At 42.4% G+C, this 21,477-nt stretch overlaps 2 protein-coding genes across 2 annotated transcripts in view; one reads left to right on the forward strand and one right to left on the reverse strand.

The window, feature by feature from the left end:
• Nucleotides 1-3,068: 3,068 nt before the first annotated feature.
• vrk2 (VRK serine/threonine kinase 2) lies at nt 3,069-21,302 on the forward strand. Its single transcript, XM_060926061.1, has 13 exons — nt 3,069-3,477; nt 6,462-6,517; nt 9,352-9,421; nt 9,972-10,059; nt 10,153-10,261; nt 10,754-10,846; nt 11,057-11,189; nt 16,950-17,070; nt 17,515-17,573; nt 18,368-18,528; nt 20,131-20,235; nt 20,314-20,472; nt 20,705-21,302. Exons 1-13 carry the CDS (start codon nt 3,351-3,353, stop codon nt 21,089-21,091), a joined length of 1,668 nt encoding a protein of 555 aa, XP_060782044.1. The 5' UTR covers nt 3,069-3,350; the 3' UTR covers nt 21,092-21,302.
• The window catches only part of fancl (FA complementation group L), a 44,302-nt gene continuing 43,361 nt past the window's right edge, over nt 20,537-21,477 (reverse strand). Inside the window, exon 14 of the mRNA XM_060926062.1 lies at nt 20,537-21,207. Coding sequence (XP_060782045.1) covers nt 21,172-21,207 — 36 coding nt within the window. The 3' untranslated portion in view covers nt 20,537-21,171. The remainder of the gene's footprint in view (nt 21,208-21,477) is intronic.

The following is a 21,477-nucleotide window of genomic DNA, read 5'->3' on the forward strand; positions in this document are numbered from 1 at the left end:
TGTCCATCTGTCAAATTTGGACATCATTTGTCAAAGGTGGGGTGGCATGGTGGTGTAGTGGTTAGCGCTGTCGTCTCACAGCAAGAAGGTCCTGGGTTTGAGCCCAGTGGCCGACGGGGGCCTTTCTGTGTGGAGTTTGCATGTTCTCCCCGTGTCTGTGTGGGTTTCCTCTGGGTGCTCCAGTTTTCCCCACAGTCCAAAGATATGCAGGTGGGTCTATATTGACCGTAGGTGTGAATGTGAATGATTGTTTGTCTCTATGTATCAACCCTGCGATAATCTGGCAACTTGTCCAGGGTGTACCCCGCCTCTCGCCCATAGTCAGCTGGGATAGGCTCCAGCTTGCCTGCGACTCTGCACAGGATAAGCGGCTACAGATAATTGATGGATGGATTTGTCAAAGCTTTCCCACAGACAGAGAGATTGAGAAAGCTAGACAGAGACATTGAGACTCACATTCAAAAAGCAAACAATGTTAGTTTCCAGCTGTCTCCCCTCCTGAAACACCCCAATATCCCCATGGACACCAAGGCACGGCTTATTAATACAATCTTCCTGCAGACGCTGACCTACCAGTGCCAGACATGGACACTCATCAAGGCCCAGGAGAGGAAGATCACAACCTGTGAGATGAGGTGCCTCAGACGAGCAGCAGGCAAGACAAGAAGGGACATGATCCGAAACGAGAGGATCCGAGAAATAGTCGGAACACCACCAGTCCACGCACATCCAGCATCAGAGAATCAAGTGGTTTGATCAGTTGATAAGAATGGCACCTGACCAGCCAGCACTCAGAACATACAACCTCAAGAGCTCTGGTGTCTGAGCCAGAGGACAACCACGCAGGCACTGGATTGAGGGTGTGGTAGAAACACTCAAGTCTCATGGCCTGTCTGTTACAGAAGCATCCCGTCAAGCCATCGACCGCCGTCTCCGCCTCCCCACGACACCCTAGAGTACGGGTGGAAGATAAAGTAAGTAAGGATTTGTCAAAGGTGATAGAATTTTTTTTCCCCCATAGGCATTGTTCCTGGTTGTTCGGAAGCGGAACATCTTGTAAGAAATCACAACATAAAAATGCCAAATTAATTGACTTTGCCTCTAATATTATCTGAAATGACAAATGCCAACTATTGATCGCAGTTTGTTATGAAGTCATTACGCACTCCCAAAATGTTATAAGTGAACATATTTCTTCCTAGATCCATATTAAATATTGTATTTTTGTTCAGTTATCCAAGTTTTTTTCCCCTCAATGCTGCTGGGAGCCATGTTGAGTGAACTTCGATAAATCAAGGGTATATTTAAATATAAGGAGACCTAGAGTTATTTTGTATATCCAGTTTACTGTAACAGCCTTATTTTTCCTTTTTTGGGGGGGTGGGGGTGGGGTAAGAACTTATAAGGTCTACAGACCCGGCGGCAGAAGCGGTCTAGTAGCCGGGCATTGCACTGGCTGGGGGTGGGCACGCATCGGCGAACCCAATTTTACTAAGGGGGTCCGGGGGCATGCTCACCCGGAAGAAATTTTTGAAAAAAAACACTCTAAAATGGTGTATTTTGAGCTCTTCAGACACCCTTTTCCGCTGCTACATATTGTCCGTCACTGAGCGCATTTGCAGGGAATATTCCGTTTCATACGGAATATTGGCAGTATTCCGTTTGCGCACGAGTCATGTTGTAAACTCGTTCCGAATACCCAACACTGAATGCGCAAACGGATGATTGTGATCAATGTTGACAGCAAATTAAAATTGATATTTACAATTAAGAGTGCGCAACAGAAGATTACATCACACTCATACCCCCGTGACACTCATACATCCTCCCTGCACAAAGCCTAACTGCAGTCACTGAATCCCTTCTAAGTGAAACCATGCACATTAAAAGTTTTATGTCTCAAATCTAGTTTTGTGAAGCATGACAACATTAATCTTTAATACAGATGTGTGTTGTAGGTTAACTAAACCGTCAAAACCAGTTTCTTACCTCCAGTGCTTAGTTTGCAAATCAAACGCCAAGTGCATGACAGCGCAGGGCTGACAAGATGGGCGCAGGCCGAAACGTTAAGAAAACAGTGTGTCATGTTTAACCCGGATCATTACGAAATAACCAATCAGATGATTACAAATAGTTTTAACACATTTTAAATTAAGGACTTTTTCTTTAATATGATGCCCTTTAAAAAAAAAAAAAAAAAAGCGTTTAATTGTAGTAGCCTGTGATTTATTTATTTATTTTAAATATTGTGTTAAGCTGTTGGCCCTAGCCTATGACAGGGCGGGCGGGCCCACACTAGGGCGTGCCCACGTGACTAAATGGGCGGGCCCGGCCCCCAAAGGCCCGCCCATCGCGCCGGGCCCGAAGGTCTACCAAATCAGTACCCTATATTGCTAAACATCTATGTATACAGTATATGATTATAAAATTGAATTAAGAAGAGAAAAAAGAAGACGGCATGGTGGTGTAGTGGTTAGCGCTGTCGCCTCACAGCAAGAAGGTCTGGGTTCGAGCCCCGTGGCCGGTGAGGGCTTTTCTGTGCGGAGTTTGCATGTTCTCCCCGTGTCCGCATGGGTTTCCTCCGGGTACTCCGGTTTCCCCCACAGTCCAAAGACATGCAGGTTAGGTTAACTGGTGACTCTAAATTGACCGTAGGTGTGAATGTGAGTGTGAATGGTTGTCTGTGTCTATGTGTCAGCCCTGTGATGACCTGGCGACTTGTCCAGGGTGTACCCCGCCTCTCACCTGTAGTCAGCTGGGATAGGCTCCAGCTTGCCTGCGACCCTGTAGAACAGGATAAAGCGGCTAGAGATAATGAGATGAGATATATATCAAACATTTTATTTGAACATCACCACACTGTTAGATAAAATACTACCGGCAAGAGCTTTTGATATTGTTGAATCAGTACACAAATTATCTATGAAATTTATTTGTATTTTTATTTGCACTTTTTTTTTTTAATTCAACCCTGAGATGTTCCAAGTTCGGATTTCCGGTTTTGTGACGTCGTACGCAGAGTTATTATAACGCGTGCTCTGATTGGTTGACCTCAGAGACTACCGGAAGAAGCGTTTTCTGTCTGTGCCATTCGCTGATATTCACAAGTTAAGTTTGTCTAACATAAATGTTTTACTCAGAGTTTCGCTCTGTTTCAAAACATCATCTAACTATTTTAAGTGTTAGCTTAGTGAACAAGTCTGACTTGCCTGGCTGGATTCTACAGGGACTCTTTCACTTCGGTCAGTTTTAACTTGGACCTTAGTGAATGGGAAATCCCTACATCTCCAAAAGTTTCTAGTTTCGTTTCATTAGTTAAAACGCTGTGTAACCATAGCTTGCTGCTATCAATGGCTCCTAAGAAGAAAGCACTGCCTTGCCCTCTGCCTGAAGGATGGATCCTGACAGACACAGAAAAAAGAAAGTGGCGTCTCGGCAAAATCATTGGGAAAGGAGGATTCGGACTCATTTACCTGGGTAACTCGATGCCTGTGATCTCTTTACATCATAAGCTTCCGTGGAGATGCGTGGGTTTAGACTAAACATCTCACATAAACAGGCTTATACATTTATTTTGTGTAACTTATTTCCCTTTTCTGAAAGCGGTTACGACAGACATCTAGTCAGTCTCTTATTTACTGGACGTAACAGCTGGGTGATTCTAGGATTTGGTGTGTCATTAAGCTTAAGAAGTTTTTACATCTACACAATGTGTTTAACTAGCATCCTTTTTTTTTGGGTGGAGGATAATAAAAATCAATCATAACATTTATTTTAAAAATCTCTTTCCTTACCTAATAGTAGTGGAGATTTTGGTATGTTTTGTTAATTTTTATCAACGTTGATTTTTTTTTTCTTTTCTTTTTGTTATTATAGTGGTTAGTGCTGTCACCTCACAGCAAGAAGGTCCGGGTTCGAGCCCCGTGGCCGGCGAGGGCCTTTCTGTGCGGAGTTTGCATGTTCTCCCCGTGGGTTTCCTCCGGGTGCTCCGGTTTCCCCCACAGTCCAAAGACATGCAGGTTAGGTTAACTGGTGACTCTAAATTGACCGTAGGTGTAAATGTTTGTCTATGTGTCAGGCAACTTGTCCAGGGTGTACCCCGCCTTTCGCCCGTAATCAGCTGGGATAGGCTCCAGCTTGCCTGCGACCCTGTAGAACAGGATAAAGCGGCTACAGATAATGAGATGAGATTTCAGGCCTGTGTAGCACTTTGAAGAAGAACCTTTATCATTATTATTTGTTACATGCACACTTCAAGCACAGTGAAGTTCATCCTCCGCATTTAACCCATCTGAAGCAGTGAAAACACGCACACACTCAGAGCAGTGGGCAGCCACACCAAAGCGCCCAGGGAGCAGTCAGGGGTTTGGTACCTTGCTGAAGGGCACCTCAGCCCAAGGCCGCCCCACATTAACCTAACTGCATGTCTTTGGACTGTGGGGGAAACCGGAGCACCCGGAGGAAACCCACGCAGACACGGGGAGAACATGCAAACTCCGCACAGAAAGGCCCTCGCCGGCCACTGGGTTCGAATTCGGAACCTTCTTGCTGTGAGACAACCGTGCTAACCACTACACCACTGTGCCGCCACGGTGGTATAACTATATTGGTATAACTATATTATTATTATTATTATTATTATTATTATCTTATTCTTATTACCAAGCCCGGGACAGAGTCCGCCAGTTGTTTTCGGTCGGGTTTCTTTCCCAGGTAGCACACCTATGTCGGCCCAACGTTGGCCCACCGTCAGCTGCACCGATGGTCCATGAGAGGTATGACCAGCAGGCCTTCGTCAGGCCGACATTGGCAAGCCGATAAAGGGGGAAAAAACAACAACAAAAAATGAGATCTTGTTACTCTCGCATGACTTGCCACCCCCGAGCTGCTGGTGGTCCGATAATGGACCACCAGATGTGTTTGCCACTCATTGTCGCTAGCGGGCCACCTGATTCTGAAAATATTCCGCAGATTCTGAAAATGAAAAGTTACAATACTACGCTGCTGTTGTAATAATTGAATAATCTTTTGAATAAAAATATATTATCTGTAGCCGCTTATCCTGTTCTACAGGGTCACAGGCAAGCTGGAGCCTAGGCAAGCTGGAGCCTATCCCAGCTGACTACGGGCGAAAGGCGGGGTACACCCTGGACAAGTCGCCAGGTCATCACAGGGCTGACACATAGACACAGACAACCATTCACACACACACATTCACACCTACAGTCAATTTAGAGTCACCAGTTAACCTAACCTGCATGTCTTTGGACTGTGGGGGAAACCGGAGCACCCAGAGGAAACCCACACAGACACAGGGAGAACATGCAAACTCCACACAGAAAGGCCCTCGCCGGCCGGTGGGCTCAAACCCAGGACCTTCTTGCTGTGAGGCAACAGCGCTAACCACTACACCACCGTGCTGCCCAAATATGAGAACAGTTAAAGTGAATATCTGCATCCTTTTTTTTCCCCTTTATCGGCTTGCCGACGTTGGCCTGATAAAGGCCTGCTGGTCATACCTCTGATAGACCATCGGGACCAATGTAGGTGTGCTATCTGGGTGTGTTGTTTGTTTTGTAAACGATGTCATGGGAAAACAGCTGGACCAATCTTCATGAAACTTTTAGGATAGACGGGCATTGCTCTCAAATAGCACCTCAAGTTTTGGAGGTCCTCTGGCCAAAGTCCAAAAAAAAAAGCTCTGAGCTCAGACTGCAGGAGTGCTGCCTTGGAAAGACTCCGCCCACAAACATGCCAATTGGATCACTACCTGTCTCACTTGCATACGCTGCTGTCATTGGATGGTTTCTAGGTTCATTTACATATGCAAAGGAAGGTGTTTTGTCCACGCCCACTTTTAAAACCCCATTGATAAAAACTTCCCCACTCTGTTGATTTATTACTATAAATATAAATTATAAATGAATGGACTAGACTAAAGAAATCGCTTTCAGACATGTTTATGCTTATTACAGAGGGGAAGTGTGTTTCACTGAGCTTCCACTGTCTGTACTTTATATTATTCTACGCTAACCTCTTACAGTTTTCGAAACTGAAACCTCCAAACCGAGCCTGACATACACACGCTGTCGCAGGGGGCGACAGAATCAGAATCATGTTTATTGATCAAACATGACACACAAGGTCAAAATCAAGATCACCAAAAAGGTCAAAATCATTTTTTCGCGACATTTTCCTTCATATTCATCATATGTGCTACCGGGTGAGGTTTGCCTTGCCTGGCAACACTTAATAATAATAATAATAATAATAATAATAATAATATTATTATTAGTGCTATACAAATAAATATGATTTGATTTTGGATAGTTAGATTGTCCACTTTTGGAAATCTGAACTATTGGAGGTCCTGGCTCGAATAGTCTTCATAAGCTACTAATAAACCTGTCAAGTATGATCCCGTAAATTAGATTACATGTGGCCTTTCTCCTGTGTTACAGCTTCAGACCATGTGGAATCACCTGTGACAGAGGATACCGATTATGTGATTAAAGTTGTAAGTACACCTTCCAACCATAGTATCAGACCAGATTTGTACATACTTTCAGAGCTGAAATCTTAGACATAACACAGATCTTGTATGAGAACACAGGACACAGATTATGTTAAAGCAAGTCTCCGTCACATCTGTGATGTTTCACATAACTTTAAAACAGAAGGAATGAGTTAGAATGAAAATATTAGTATCGAGGTCTGATATCAGTATCATATAGTTGGGAAAATAATTATTTGATCCCCTGCTGATTTTCTAAGTTTGCCCAGTTACAAAGAATTAAGTGTTATAATTTTTATGGTACTTTTATTTTAACAAATAGAGACAGAATATCAACAAAAAAGTAAAAAAAAAAAACCCCACATATAAAAGGTTATAAATTCATTTGCATTTGATCGAGTGAAATAAGTAGTTGGTCCCTAAGCAAAACATGACTTAGTACGTGGCAGAGAAACCCTTGTTGGCAAGCACAGAAGTCAGACGTTTCTTGTAGTTGGTCACTAGGTTTGCACTCATCTCAGGAGGGATTTTAGTCCACTCCTCTTTACAGATCCTCTCCAAATTCTGACGGTTTCAAGGCTGTCGCTTGGCAACTCGAAGTTTCAGCTCCCTCCACAAATTTTCTATAGGATTAAGGTCTGGAGACTGGCTAGGCCACTCCATGACCTTAATGTGTTTCTTCTTGAGCCACTCCTTTGTTGCCTTGGCCGTATGTTTTGGGTTGTTGTCATGCTGGAAGACCCATTCTCGACCCATCTTCAGTGCTCTGACCGAGGGAAGCAGGTTCTCTTCCAGAATCTTACGGTACCTGGTCCCGTCCATCGGCCCCTCAATGCGGTGAAGTCGTCCTGTACCCTTAGCAGAGAAATAGCCCCAAAGCATAATGTTTCTAGCTCCGTGCTTGACGGTGGGGATGGTGTTCTTGGGCTTGGATTCAGGATTTCTCTTCCTCCAAACATGACGAGTTGAGTTGATGCCAAAGAGTTCAATTTTGGTCTCATCTGACCACATGACCTCCTCCCAAGCCGTCTCTGAATTATTTAGGTGCTAACTGGCAGACTTCAGATGGGCCTGTACATGTGCCTTCTAGAGCAGGGGGACCTTGTGGGCACTGCAGGATTTCCATCCATTACGGCGTAGTATGTTACCAATGGTTTTCTTGGTGACTATGGTCCCAGCTGCCTTGAGATCATTAACAAGCTCCTCCCGTGTAGTTCTGGGCTGATCCCTCACCCTTCTCATGATCATCCTCAAGCTGGGCATACACTGTGCGATTTTTTTCAATCGTGCTATTCAGCTGCTGCTCACACTGTACGAGTGAATCGCAGGGGTAAACGGCACGCAGCTTACGATTCCTGTTCTCACACTATACGATCCGATGCTCGGATGCGATGCTCAGGATTTCAAACAGGTTTGATTTTCATCCAATCGATCGGGAGGAGGTCATGAGGTGTTAATCACTTGTCATTACCCCATGTATACTACATGATCTGAGACGCACGATTGAGCCAAAACTCGGCCCGATCTCCAAAATAGTCGCACGAGTGAAAATCGTGTCAAAATCGGGCCAAAAATTGCACAGTGTATGCCCAGCATCACTCCATGAGGCAAGATCTTGCATGGAGCTCCAGGCCGAGGGGGATTGATGGTCATTTTGTATTTCTTACATTTTCTAATAATTGCACTAACAGTTGTCTCCTTCTCACCAATGTTCTTCCTGATGATCTTGTAGCCCATTCCAGCTTTGTGCAGGTCTATAATCTTGTCCCTGATGTCCTTTGAAAGTTCTTGCTCATGGTGGTGGAAAGGTTGGAAGAGGTTGATTCTGCTGACAGGTGTCTTTTATAACCATGATGAGTAGAAATTAGGAGTACTTTCTTAAAGTGACCGACTAATCTGTGTGCCTCATGGGCACATACAGCAACTAGTCTGTGGGAGCCAGACTTCTTACTGGTTTGTAGGGTTTCAAATACTCATTTTGTTAGATCAAATACAAATTAATTTATAACCTCTTATATGCGTTTTTTTTTTTTTTTTCTGGACTTTTTTGTTGATATTCTGTCTCCATTTGTTAAAATAAAAGTACCATAAAAATTATAGACTGCTCATTTCTTTGTAGGGCGGCACGGTGGTGTAGTGGTTAGCGCTGTCACCTCACAGCAAGAAGGTCTGGGTTCGAGCCCTGTGGCCGGTGAGGGCCTTTCTGTGTGGAGTTTGCATGTTCTCCCCGTGTCCGTGTGGGTTTCCTCCGGGTGCTCCAGTTTCCCCCACAGTCCAAAGACATGCAGGTTAGGTTAACTGGTGACTCTAAATTGACCGTAGGTGTGAATGTGAGTGTGAATGGTTGTCTGTGTCTATGTGTCAGCCCTGTGATGACCTGGCGATTTGTCCAGGGTGTACCCCGCCTTTCGCCCGTAGTCAGCTGGGATAGGCTCCAGCTTGCCTGTGACCCTGTAGAACAGGATAAAGCGGCTAGAGATAACGAGATGAGATTTCTTTGTAACCGGGCAAAGTTAGAAAATCACCAGGGAATCAATTATTTTCCCCACTGCATCTAAAATGATGAAACAAAACTGTGCTGGAATCAGAATTATCTCACCTGATGGGAGCATATGGTAAATCTCAAAGTTCCTGCATAAACTGTAGCTTATAGTCCCATGTCTGTTTCTCTCACATTGGCATTTTTCTTTTTATTCTTTTTGGTTTTTGGTACACTTCTATAAAATATTGCCTAAATAGTCACCACTAATAAAATTCTCCAGTGTCTTAATTCTCATTATGTATTACTGCTTTTTTTCTTTCTGTTTTGCTCATAATAACTGGTCTTTTTTTGTCAGGAATATCATGAAAATGGACCTCTGTTCTCAGAGCTGAAGTTTTATCAAAGAGCAGCAAAACCTGAAAGCAGTGAGTACTTATTTACATGCATGGACAAGGTCTAAATAATATGGGATTGTCTACATAAAGTACTGGCGTACACATTTGTAATCAACATTTTTAATTTTTTAAATCAAGTCACTTGTATTTCAACTCAGAATCTGTTCACTGGCTTGGGTTTAGCGATGGCGAAATAAAAGAATGTGAAGAGATGCACTCTTGAGAGTGTTGTGAAATGAAAGTGCTGCAGACCACTTCATCTGAGAGTTCTCACACTTGGAGTACATGTCACTGATGAAGTGGTTGTGGATGTAAATTAGCCTCACTGGATGAATTAATAAGCCAAAGCAAACATGCACCTCTGCGGTTGTTAGCGTAAGCCCTCCCTTGTTGTGGAGTGACCCAATTGCAGATTAAGATGATTTCTCCAAAAGGGTTTATGGCCACCTGTCAGTCTGGTGCATCACCAGTCTAAATTTCCTTCGCAACTACACACAAAAAGTGTGTGTGTGTGAGAGAGAAACATAATTAGCACACTTGATATGCAGTCTATTAATATTCATTTCTTTCACTATTTTAGTCAGCAAATGGAAGAGAGTCAAAGGACTTGATTTTTTGGGGATCCCAACCTACTGGGGCTCTGGACTCTCCGAACATAATGGAAGAAGGTATGATCCGGTCTGTGCTACTCATGAGAATGGCTATGAAAACAGTAACGCTGACCTTTATTTGAGCTCTCAATATGTATCTTTTGCGAGCAGGTACAGGTTCATGGTGATGGACCGCCTGGGCACTGACCTGCAGAAGGTGTTTGTGGAAAACTCTGAACAGCTGAAGAAGCAGACAGTGTTGCAGTTGGGTTGCCTCATGGTATGGCCACATCAGTGTGTGGATTCAGTGCGTCTAGCAGCAAGAAAATAGAAAAGTTTGGTGCACTTGGCTGGTATGGTTCGCTAAGCTTCTTCATTAGTAACGCTAATTAAAAGTGACATCAACCTGCCAAAAGAATCCCCTTAGATTGGACTGTGCTGTGTTTGTTGTATCACCTTATTGTTCATGATGTGTAAAACTTCTAGTTCTCTCTCCAAACCACGACAGCATTAATAAGATATGAATCACAGCAAAATGGTCTTGGCATCTAGCCCCATCACAATATACAGCATTACGGTCATGCTCCGGCAATTTGAACTGGATACTATTAACATCGTCACTGTAAAAATTTTTGAAGATGATTTTAGTGAACAGCCCTCGAGTCCACCCACACAAAGTACATGCTGTCAGCGGTCATTACGGAGGGTCATTTCTGAATAGGTTAAATTATTAATCTGTTAACCTTACCCTCTGTCACTTTGTCCTCAACAGGTGGATGTCCTGGAATATATTCATGACAACGAATATGTCCATGCTGACATTAAGGCTGCCAATCTCTTACTGGGTTACAGAGACCCAGACAAGGTTAGTGAATTTTTGCCTATTTGTTAGCATTTATCTAATAAAAGAAATGTTGCACTGTATGGATTTTACTTCACAGGTAATCATTTTTAATTGTCAAGCAGCAAAATGGCAGGGCCATGTTTTCAGCCTGACTCACTCGTGTTATGAGCTTCTTCATCCGGAGAAGAGCTTGGTGTGGGAGATGACCTGTCGTTTCATTATCTCTTGCAGGTGTATTTGGCTGACTATGGTCTATCATACAGATACTGTCCTAATGGAGAGCATAAAGACTACAAAGAGAACCCAAAGAAAGGACACAATGGCACGATTGAGTATACGAGCATTGATGCTCACAGAGGTGTAGGTAAAGCTGATGCATGCATTAATTTTATCTCCTGTTTTATCTGTAAATATTTGTGGTGGTCTGAGAAAACCTGTTGGATGTCACTGTGGCTGGAAAAATAAACAGCCAACAATGCAATCTTGTATTGACAAATAGTTTTTGTGTCAATAGTGTACTTTGACAGCTCTGTTTTAAGAACTTACCAAAACGACACAGAAATTGTTGACTTTCTGCCTGCAAAGATCACGTTGGGTAAGGAGCCAGTTCAACAAATGTAGCCCATCTAAAGATGTCTAAAACCTTAGCAGTGTAGTGCACTTTTCCCCATACAGTGACTGTTGGGCTTTGGTTGCTGTTGGATATCTATAGCCATCGTTGAACAGACACAGGACTAAGTTTAATCAGATACCGGTGGTCAAAAGGTCACAGTCAGATCATCAGAACACAGACGTGTCCTTGCAGCCTCTTTACAGACGTTTAAATGTATTAAATGACTAATATTTAGACAAGATATTTAGTCAACAGAACTGAATGAATTATTTCAGCATCGATGTAACATTAACACGTGATCACTGGAGTGAAGAGATGACGATTTGTCAAATCCCGCGAACCATTTTTTACCTCGGGTGATGAGACAAAGACTGAGCTGGATAATCCTGATTATGGGTTGTTTTACAATCAGGGTACGCAAGCTAAAAATCACATTTAACCCTTATTATCTTCAATATCAAAAGGCTTGACTAAATAAACTTGGTTGTTTATTGTAGCCCTGTGATAGCTCTCTTTACCATGCAAAAAAAAAAATAATTTGGTGATAACGTTATTTTTGGTGAATGTATGGCAATATATGTCATATTTAGCAAAATTACTCGTGTCATTTAGAAAAAGTGCTTTTTTGACCACAGGTAGCTCCAAAAGGGATGCACTTAAATCATTCTTTATACCATAAAACACATATTTGGTTCCATATCATTGGAAACATAGTTAAGTTTTAATGTTGAATGCCAGTAAGTTTTCAGACTATTTTGATCAAATTAGTATGTAGTATTGTCAAAAAAAATGTCCTCTCCAAGACAGCTAATTTTTCAATATAAAATAACATATCTAAAATGATTATTTTCATCCTAAAATGTGGTCAAGATATTGGGACATAAATATTAGAGACAACTAACACAAAGCTTACAGCCTTATATTTAAAAGCACTATGGAAGTAGTGGATTCTGAACTGTCAAAAAAAAAAGTCCTCTCCAAGAATCACTTCATTTGTTTCTCCCAGCCCTGATTAAAGCTACACTTAATCTTCTTTATCTTACAGCAGATTACACAAAACTACCATACACACATGTCAAAAAATTACCTGAAATCTGTTCTTTAACTTGTCCTTCACTTAAAAACTGGAACAAGAACCAGTTTGAATCAATTTGAATTTTGGACCCCTGTGACAAACTTTGTACCCTGATTGTAAAACAACCCTCATCTAAGTAACAACTCATTTCCCATGGTAAACTTAAATTATTTAATAATTTACTTTGGGGCCAAAAAGGTCACCGGTTCAATTCTCTGGACCAGCAGGAATGGCTGAAGTGCCCTTGAGCAAGGCACCTAACCCCCTAACCTACCCAGGCTTCTCTGGATAAGAGCATCTGCTAAATGCCATTAATGTAATATTTGTGTGGTGTGGGTTTATTTTTTTGGTGTCCATAAGTAAATTGGGTTATATTTGGAATCTTTAAATGCAATTTTTTTCTCATTTGTTACTTTTGAGAGTAACCTGACTTTAAAATTCTATAACTTTTTTTTTTTTCTTGTGAGTGAGGCACATATAACAGATAAACGTATAGTTTTCAGTATGTAGTTAAATATCAGTTAGATCATGTGAAGGGTTTTCTCTGGTCACCATACATGACACAAGAAGGCAGACACTGTACTTAAAACTAAGATTTATATTTATTCTGGATAATCTTTTATAATGGAACTTGTATTTACTCTGTGTGCGCGTGTGTACACGTACTTCCCCCTGCATCAAGCCCAGTGTACATCGACTGCGTCCAGAATATCACGCTCTTAATGCCAGGTCGAGATATTGGAAACACATTAAGTCGTAAATTGCATACAGTCTTTTTATGGGCTATTGATTGACTTGGTTGTGTGTACCTGGCCAGACTTAATTCAACAATTCCCTAAATAGTCCAAGTGATAACCTGCATCTTGTTTGCATTTACCATTAATTAAAACTTTGATGTTTTGTTAGACTGGGACTCAAAGCCAATATCTTTGCCTGCAAAGTAGTGCAGGCAGTAGAGAGGTTCGATACTAAATCCATACCAAGGTAAAGGGAAGTTAGGAAGCTAATAGCCATACTTCTGGGAACTGACAGCAGAGTTTCCAGTGCATGAAAAGAATGATAAGATGCTGATTTGGCAGTAAAGAAGTTGAAGAATGCCAGTTTTAATATCTTTACTGGAGTCCTGATGTCATTGAATAGTTAGAACCCAAACCATATGTTCGACTTACACTACCGTTCAAAAGTTTGGGGTCACCCAGACAATTTTGTGTTTTCCATGAAAAGTCACACTTTTATTTCCCACCATAAGTTGTAAAATGAATAGAAAATCTAGTCAAGACATTTTTCTGGCCATTTTGAGCATTTAATCGACCCCACAAATGTGATGCTCCAGAAACTCAATCTGCTCAAAGGAAGGTCAGTTTTATAGCTTCTCTAAAGAGCTCAACTGTTTTCAGCTGTGCTAACATGATTGTACAAGGGTTTTCTAATCATCCATTAGCCTTCTGAGGCAATGAGCAAACACATTGTACCATTAGAACACTGGAGTGAGAGTTGCTGGAAATGGGCCTCTATACACCTATGGAGATATTGCACCAAAAACCACACATTTGCAGCTAGAATAGTCATTTACCACATTAGCAATGTATAGAGTGGATTTCTGATTAGTTTAAAGTGATCTTCATTGAAAAGAACAGTGCTTTTCTTTCAAAAATAAGGACATTTCAAAGTGACCCCAAACTTTTGAACGGTAGTGTATTTAAAGAAAGAAGAAAGAAAGCACAACTTTATTCATCACACATTTGCGAAATTTCCTCTCTGCATTTAACCCATCTGAAGCAGTGAACACACACATACCCAGAGCAGTGGGCAGCCATGCTAACAGCGCCCGGGGAGCAGTTGGGAGTTAGGGCATCTCAACTGCATCAAGGGCATCTCAGGCCAAGGCCGTCCCATATTAACCTAACCTGCCTGTCTTTGGACTGTGGGGGAAACCGGAGCACCCGGAGGAAACCCACGCAGACACGGGGAGAACATGCCTAATTAGCATACCTATTTTACACCAACTTCCTCCTAATGTCTCAGGTGATGCAAGGTACAGTATATACACCAGGGTAGTATTACAAATGATCATGGACATGGCAAAACTCTGAACGTGATCACATGAAAAGTATTTCCATGGAACACCACTGTGGTTATGATGTAGACTCAAAGTACATGATATTTTGTAAGAATGAAAGTAAATCACCTTTAGGTTCAAACTGGGGTCTGTACTCTTTGGAGCAAACCCATGTTCTTACTACATGACAGTTTAGTAATTTGCACATGTTCAGGGTTTTACATATGGTCTTCATTCCATATCCTGTTCGTTGGATGCATAGGTGGTCAGGGTCCATGAATTTTATTGCATAAAGTAGCCTATTATAATCGTGTCATGATGATAATTATAGGATGGAATAAATAAGAACTGGCAAGAAATATATAGTTTCCTGTTTGAGCTCAGCTCAAAACCTTGAAGCGACAAACCTGATTTTGATGTCACAGTGGTGGACTTCTCATCATGATCTGACAGCTGTTGTGTAGGTCGTTAGCGTCGAATCGCCCCCGTAGATGAATGCAGATTATGGAGTGTTCCTTTGCTCATGGCCCCTGGCACCCTACGTAGATGTTGATGTGTTACCATGGTGAGGAGTGAGGAGACAGGCACTCTGCTTCCCGCTGAACTCCATGCTAAAGGCCTAATTATCACCTGTAGGGCTGAAGAGAAATGGCTGAAATTCAGAAGGAGAGGTTCAAGAGTTTGACACAGCACTTTAGGTAATTTGAATAACAATGGGCCATAATTATGAACAACAGCCTGGCACTGATGGAAGGTGTTGTGTCTGGCTTGGAACGCCTTGTTCTCACGGATGCTCATTTTAAAACCGATTCGGTTTCAGTCCCACCCAGGCAGCCGCCTTTCCCCTCTTGTAAAAATCATACCACGGTGCTAATAGAGTAAGCAGCATCTTTAATGCACCAAAGGCCAGTGTCTCAGTACAAAGGCCAACATGGTTCAGAAAGAATTCATTATTGTTTTGTCCAAGGTCATAATAACGTATTAGGTCTTTTGAGATCAAAAACAATTTTGTGTTTGTTAAATTACAGGCTTATTAAGGGGGAAAACTATAACTCTGTGGCCTGTTGGGCCTGGCTATGAGATTAGCTAGCAGGCAAGATCACCTAATGGGCATAGCGAGATCAATGGCAGGCATGGATCTATGCTGAGATTTTCCTCTTTGATGAATGCCATCAATAGGTAATTTCTCTGGAGATGGACTGCAGTTACAGTATTGAGTTGATAAACTCTCCAGGCACGAACAAGCCGTGCGCTTTAATTTACCCTTATTGACAAAATGAAACTGGCGATTTTCCATGAAGGGACCCACTTAATGTTATGTTAACCCATATATTTAACCAAGGCAGGTAAAGTAGTCAAGTTTAATTGTAGTCACACTTATTTACTAAATAGCTTGTATATTTAACCGTGTGGGTCAACCTTTTATATCTGTCATGTTGTTTCCAGTTTTCTGTTCTTTTAAAATCCTCCATGCTAGCAAGTATTATTTGGCCTTTTCATCCTTTTCCTTAATTTTCACAGAAGACTGTACTGCACAGTTGTCATCTCTCTTCTCAAAGTTGAGAGGAAATGTGTTGATCCTGCAAGTTTCTAGCATGCTGAACTGAATAAAATATGGTCAGACTAAACATGGTCAGTTCTGGGAGATTAAATAAGAGAGAGGGTGATGAAGGCAACGTCGTCTCAACGTCTCTGCAACGCGAGAAAGAAATAGCCGGTTAAAATATTTCTAGTGCATGTGTGAAGAAGTGTGTTTACACTAGATGGCAGTTGTGTAATGTGGTCTAGCTGATGTTAAGGTGCAGAGGAGGTCCTACACACACACACGTACTTGCTGATCTCTGGGTCTTCTCTTATGGCCAGCACAGCCTACGGAATCCAGTAACATGTGGGAACAATTTGGTCTCAGACATTTATTTCTTTGTTTTACTGCCTGGCTCTGTGGTGGAGAAAGTGTCGGTCCGGGCCATGGGCCGTCTGGATCGTGTCAGAGGCCGCGAGTATCGGGTTCCTGGGACAATCCTCCAGACCAGACGAATGTGTGTGCGTGGGGGGTAGCTGGACAGACGAGAGGAAACTGACCTCCTCTTTTGAATCTGTACCTCTTTTCGAAGGGCCCTGCTTGTCCATTAGCTAGGCAAGAGCACCAGCTGAAAAAACAAAATACTCCTCTTCATTGCTAGCCCCCTTTCTGTCTTTTTTATAAGGGCATATTTCAGTGGCCAACGACAGACCATTTAATCAAAGGATTCCTTTTTTTTAAAACTGAAATCACGCCAGGTATTCATCTCTCTCTTATTCTCCTTTAGCTCTCCCCTTCCCTCTTTTCTCACCCCATACCGTGTTTTTGCTCTGTGCTCCTCTCTCCCTGTGGCAGCCCCATCCAGACGAGGGGACCTGGAGGTGCTGGGCTACTGCCTGCTCCATTGGCAGTGTGGAACTCTCCCCTGGCTGTTAATGCTCAGGAATCCAGTACAGGTCCAGGAGGCCAAGGCCAAGTACGCACACTTCCTTTTTCCTTCTTCTTTCAGAGGTCCAGAAACAGCACTCTGCCATGTATGTGGTGGCCGTTGATCACAGGCTCACGGCTGCTGTGGTTCTACATTGTCCAGTGTTCTGTGAACTGCTTCGTAAAAGTGTTGAAAGTGTAGTTGGCGGAATACGTGGACGACTTTATTGCCTGGAAAAGTTTTTTCCTCCAATTTCTTTGAAACGTAACTTTTGAGAGATTCATATCAAAATAAAATTTTATATGAACAATAAACGCAAAGGGGTAGTTTTCTAGACGATATCTACAAATTTCAGTTAAAATACAGTTCTAAGTCTAAAATTATTAAAACTATAGTGCGTATGGTTTGACTAACAGTTTATTGCAAATTCTATAATCCTGTACCAAAAATGGGGGGGGAATTGGCTAACCTTTTACTCTCTGTTGACCATAGGCTCATGGATAACCTACCAAACTCCGTGATCCAAATGTCCACCCCTGGTATCAGTCTAGGTAAGAAAGAACGAGTTTATTTGTGCATGCATAGCCCACTTACAATGATCAACAAGGTGTGGTTAAGTGACTGCGCCACCCTGCTTTTCCTCCATCAGCAGCCCATACCAGCCATGCATTATCTTGATTCCCTACACGGAGCAAAAGGGCAAGCATGTCTCCCGAAAAGAGGCTTTGTGATCTATGATTATGATGAGGTCTTATTCTGCCCAACCCTGAGAAACTCACTGCAGCTGGACCAGAGAGATAAGGCCTCCAACATGCATCACTGCCATGCATGTGATATACATTCCTTTAGAGAGATGCTGCATACTGGCCTAGTGCTGTTGGCAGCTTATTTATTACACTGAAGAATGGAAAGCAGCTATATTAGACACACCTCTGCGTGCATGTTTGAATATTGAGGCTCGTTCACTGTTGTGTTATTGTCAGGGTCCATGTACTGGTACGATGCCCTGTTTTGTTCCTTTAAAATAAAAATGTAGTGCACTAATGCACCAGTGACACTTGGCTCTGGCTTCAGGACCATGGGTTCATGATTTGTATGCAGCATGTTGTTAACGCACTGGATGGTGATCCATATCACATGTCATATGCAACTAGCTGAGCTGCCAGTCACCTAGAACTGGCATAATGCATTCAAAAACATGAAAAGTAGGCACCTTAACAGTCTGCCCACTACTTCAAGGGATCACTACTGTATGCGATTAATGATTTGAAGGATCATTGATGGTTTAAAAAAAAAAAAAAATTCCCTACTAGCCTTGTTTCTTCTTTGATTTGTTTTCCCTCAGCCGAGATAGCCCAGTTCCTGCTTGCTGTGAGAACGTTGGGCTACAAAGAAAAACCAGACTACGATGCTCTGAGGAAGGTACTATCACATGTCAGGCCCCGAGGCCCACTGGACCTCTCCAGACCGAGAGCAGCGGAGCCATCCAGGTCAGCAGCAAACAGGGTGAGCATGAAATACTTTGGCCCACAAGAGTTCCTGTCTTAATAGGTACCATATGAGCAAAAGCTGGAGTGCAAAGAGCAGCCAGTGGGCTGCGGTAGATTTATCTGTCTGGGAGAGCAGAAGATGCTCAGGTTTGAGAGAACCTCTGCTGACCTCTTCTCACGAACGCTCACTCCCACTCCTATTGGAGGTAGTGCAGAGGAGGGTGGAGTGGAGATTTACAGAGTGGTGACAGTCTCGGACCTGTCTAAGCCTCCAGCTTGAAGCTACAGCTTAAAACAGCTTCAGGAACGTAAGGGAGCAATTTCATGAAATCCTTCTTATTTATAGGAATCATATACATGTTGGAGATAGTATTTCAACAGATGTATGTGCTTTGCACATCTCTGACCCAAATTACTATTCTCTGCGCAGCTCTTTAACATAAAGAATTATAGTGAAAAGAAATAGGAACTGTGCTCCCCCCCCCCCGCCCTCACTGTATGGCTAAATGATGCAGAGCATCTAAACTTGGTGTCGTAGGTTAACCTCTACTAATTCTGTCAAGAGGCAACGGCGTAGGTGTGTTCATTCTGTAAGAATCACTTTACCACCCTTCAGTGCCAAGTTGAGCCACTGAACTCGATAAAAGACCAAGCAGGGCAATTTAAGGCTACTGAATGGACATTTTGTTTTCCTAAGGCCAAAAGATCACCACTTAGAATTACAGTGGATTTTGCTTTGCCTCTCATTTCCATGTGAAACCAGCCAGCAGTCTGATCTACGGTGAAAAGAGTATGTGTCAGTATTGAAGTCCTAACGTTTTGGCTGTAATTGTCTTTGTGTTCTGATATCATAACCTTACAGCACATTCTTGTCCTTACTTTTGAACTTTCGATATTTTCTTTTTCCTGTAACATACAGATCTCATGTGGGTTCTTAAAGACATTGCATTGTTCGCAAACAGTATACAGCGCACACATTCACAGAATGCTCACAGAGGAATACAGAGCTGGTGAATGAACTTTAGTATCTCTGACCTTGGCCAAACCTCCTGCACAGATGGAAAAGATCAGCGTCAACAATACGGGCATTAAGCTTTGAATCCGACCTTTTCCTTGTAGTAGTACTTTCTCCATGATTTCTGTTCATCTCCTGGTGGAGGGTCAAGCACCGATTCCTTTAAATAAAATGTAAAAATCAAATCATCAGTGTTACCCTTGTGTCTCACCTCTACTGTAACGGCATCGGGCCAAGAGAGGTATACCTCTTCTAACGCCACTCTGACGTTCCTGGAGTTTATTTTGCCTACATCTGACCTCAGCAGTGATCTGTGGCCAAATTTAGTTTGGAGTGTTGCCACCTCAGGGAGAGCATTGGGTGTCATTAATCAGGAGAGGTGCTTTACTCTCAGGATCCAGGTCAGGGTGTGTGTGTGAGTGAGGGAGAGAGCGAGAAAGAAAATGTACAGCCAAACTCAAGGACTTATGTATGCTCATGCTGAGTTATCAAGGGTTCCAGTCAGCCCTTTTGTCTGAAGTAGCTTACCAACTTTTTGAAATTCTCTAAATCTTTTTTTTTCCCCCCACTTTGTTCCCTCTTTAAAAAAAAAAACCGAGTCAGGCCCAGCCTGCAGTGAGGTCAACTAAGCCAAAACCTGCGACTTGTGAAGAAGACCTCCATAAACTTCACTACAGAACCAAAGAGAAAGCAAAGACAGAAGAACAGGTAAGGGACAAATTCCTTCCCTAGAGGGGGGGGAAAATCTGATACCAGTCACTTACTTGGCACTTTTTCCCACCATAGAAACCTTACAAGGTCAGTTCTGCAGCTGACACGCGTGCGAGGTCTAGGCCTGTTGCCAGTAACTATGATGAAGACCAGGAAGACGAATACGATCCTGTGCCACCGAGATTCCACCCCAAAACACGAGAAGGTGCAAGGCAAAGGCAACGACATGAAAAAGTAATGCATGCTTCTCACAAACACAAAGAATAAATAACAAAATGATTCCAGTTTTATGCATGCATCATTGAACAAACAAATTTTAATCATGTTCTGTATATACATATAGGAAAATCTATATTGCATGTTTGAAGTTAAGTATAAACAAGAAGAAAATCACCATTATATTATCCACTGTGTCTGACATGGGAAAAATTGCAATGCACACTATATTTCTGGTAAAAAAAAAAAGTTGGCTCCAGCGTTTGGAATGAGGAACAGAGACGAGGATGGTTTGCAAATGTGGAAATGGCACGATAAGACGGAGCGTCAGGATCTCAGCCCTGATGTCACTGAACACTGGGGAAGAAATTACCACTCGTCGGAAGACTACTGCACAAGAACCAGGGAAGGGGACGACTACTGGGGCAAACCAAAATATAACTGCTGTGAAGAAACTGTTTATAATGAATATCAGTTGAATGCTGATGTAAACAGTAAATACTACTTCACACAGAGCAACAGGAACAATGGACAGAACTCACAAGTCCAACCTTTTATACAGTGGAGCTGTAAATTTTATGCCTACATCATTACTGTTGCACTCTTCTTTTTTCTGGTTGGTTTTACTGTGTTTTGAACATGCTGCTTGGTTTTCATATTCCAGCATTAAGAACAGATTTTCTTCTCCTGAAACACGGCAGCCATTTTACAGAGTGGTCATGGTTTTTGTAAAGCCATTTTCACTGTGATGGGCTGAGGAGAGGAAGAAAAAAGAGAAATTGAGATTAAAATGTATTTAATGTATAATTCCATGAACTTTTTAATAAATCATGATGTCTTAAAAGAAACGATTGTATATGAACCCTTGTGTTCTGTTGACTAAATCAGCAAGGAATTGACTGTTCACAGGTCATATTAACTTCAGATAGCTGAGACGCCGATGATATTTACATCTATGCTTTTAGGGAACAGTAAAAGACACAAAACCGCAGGTGGCACGGTGGTGTAATGGTTAGCACCGGC

Source organism: Neoarius graeffei, chromosome 7, assembly GCF_027579695.1.
Source record: "Neoarius graeffei isolate fNeoGra1 chromosome 7, fNeoGra1.pri, whole genome shotgun sequence".
Lineage (NCBI taxonomy): Eukaryota > Metazoa > Chordata > Actinopteri > Siluriformes > Ariidae > Neoarius > Neoarius graeffei.

Coding starts and splice junctions, on each gene's coding strand:
- vrk2 (XM_060926061.1), top strand. CDS start 3,351: ATGGCTCCTAAGAAGAAAGCACTGCCTTGCCCTCTGCCTGAAGGATGG. Junction 6,518..9,351: donor CCGATTATGTGATTAAAGTT/GTAAGTACACCT, acceptor TTTTTTTGTCAG/GAATATCATGAAAATGGACC. Junction 20,236..20,313: donor AAGCAAAGACAGAAGAACAG/GTAAGGGACAAA, acceptor TTCCCACCATAG/AAACCTTACAAGGTCAGTTC.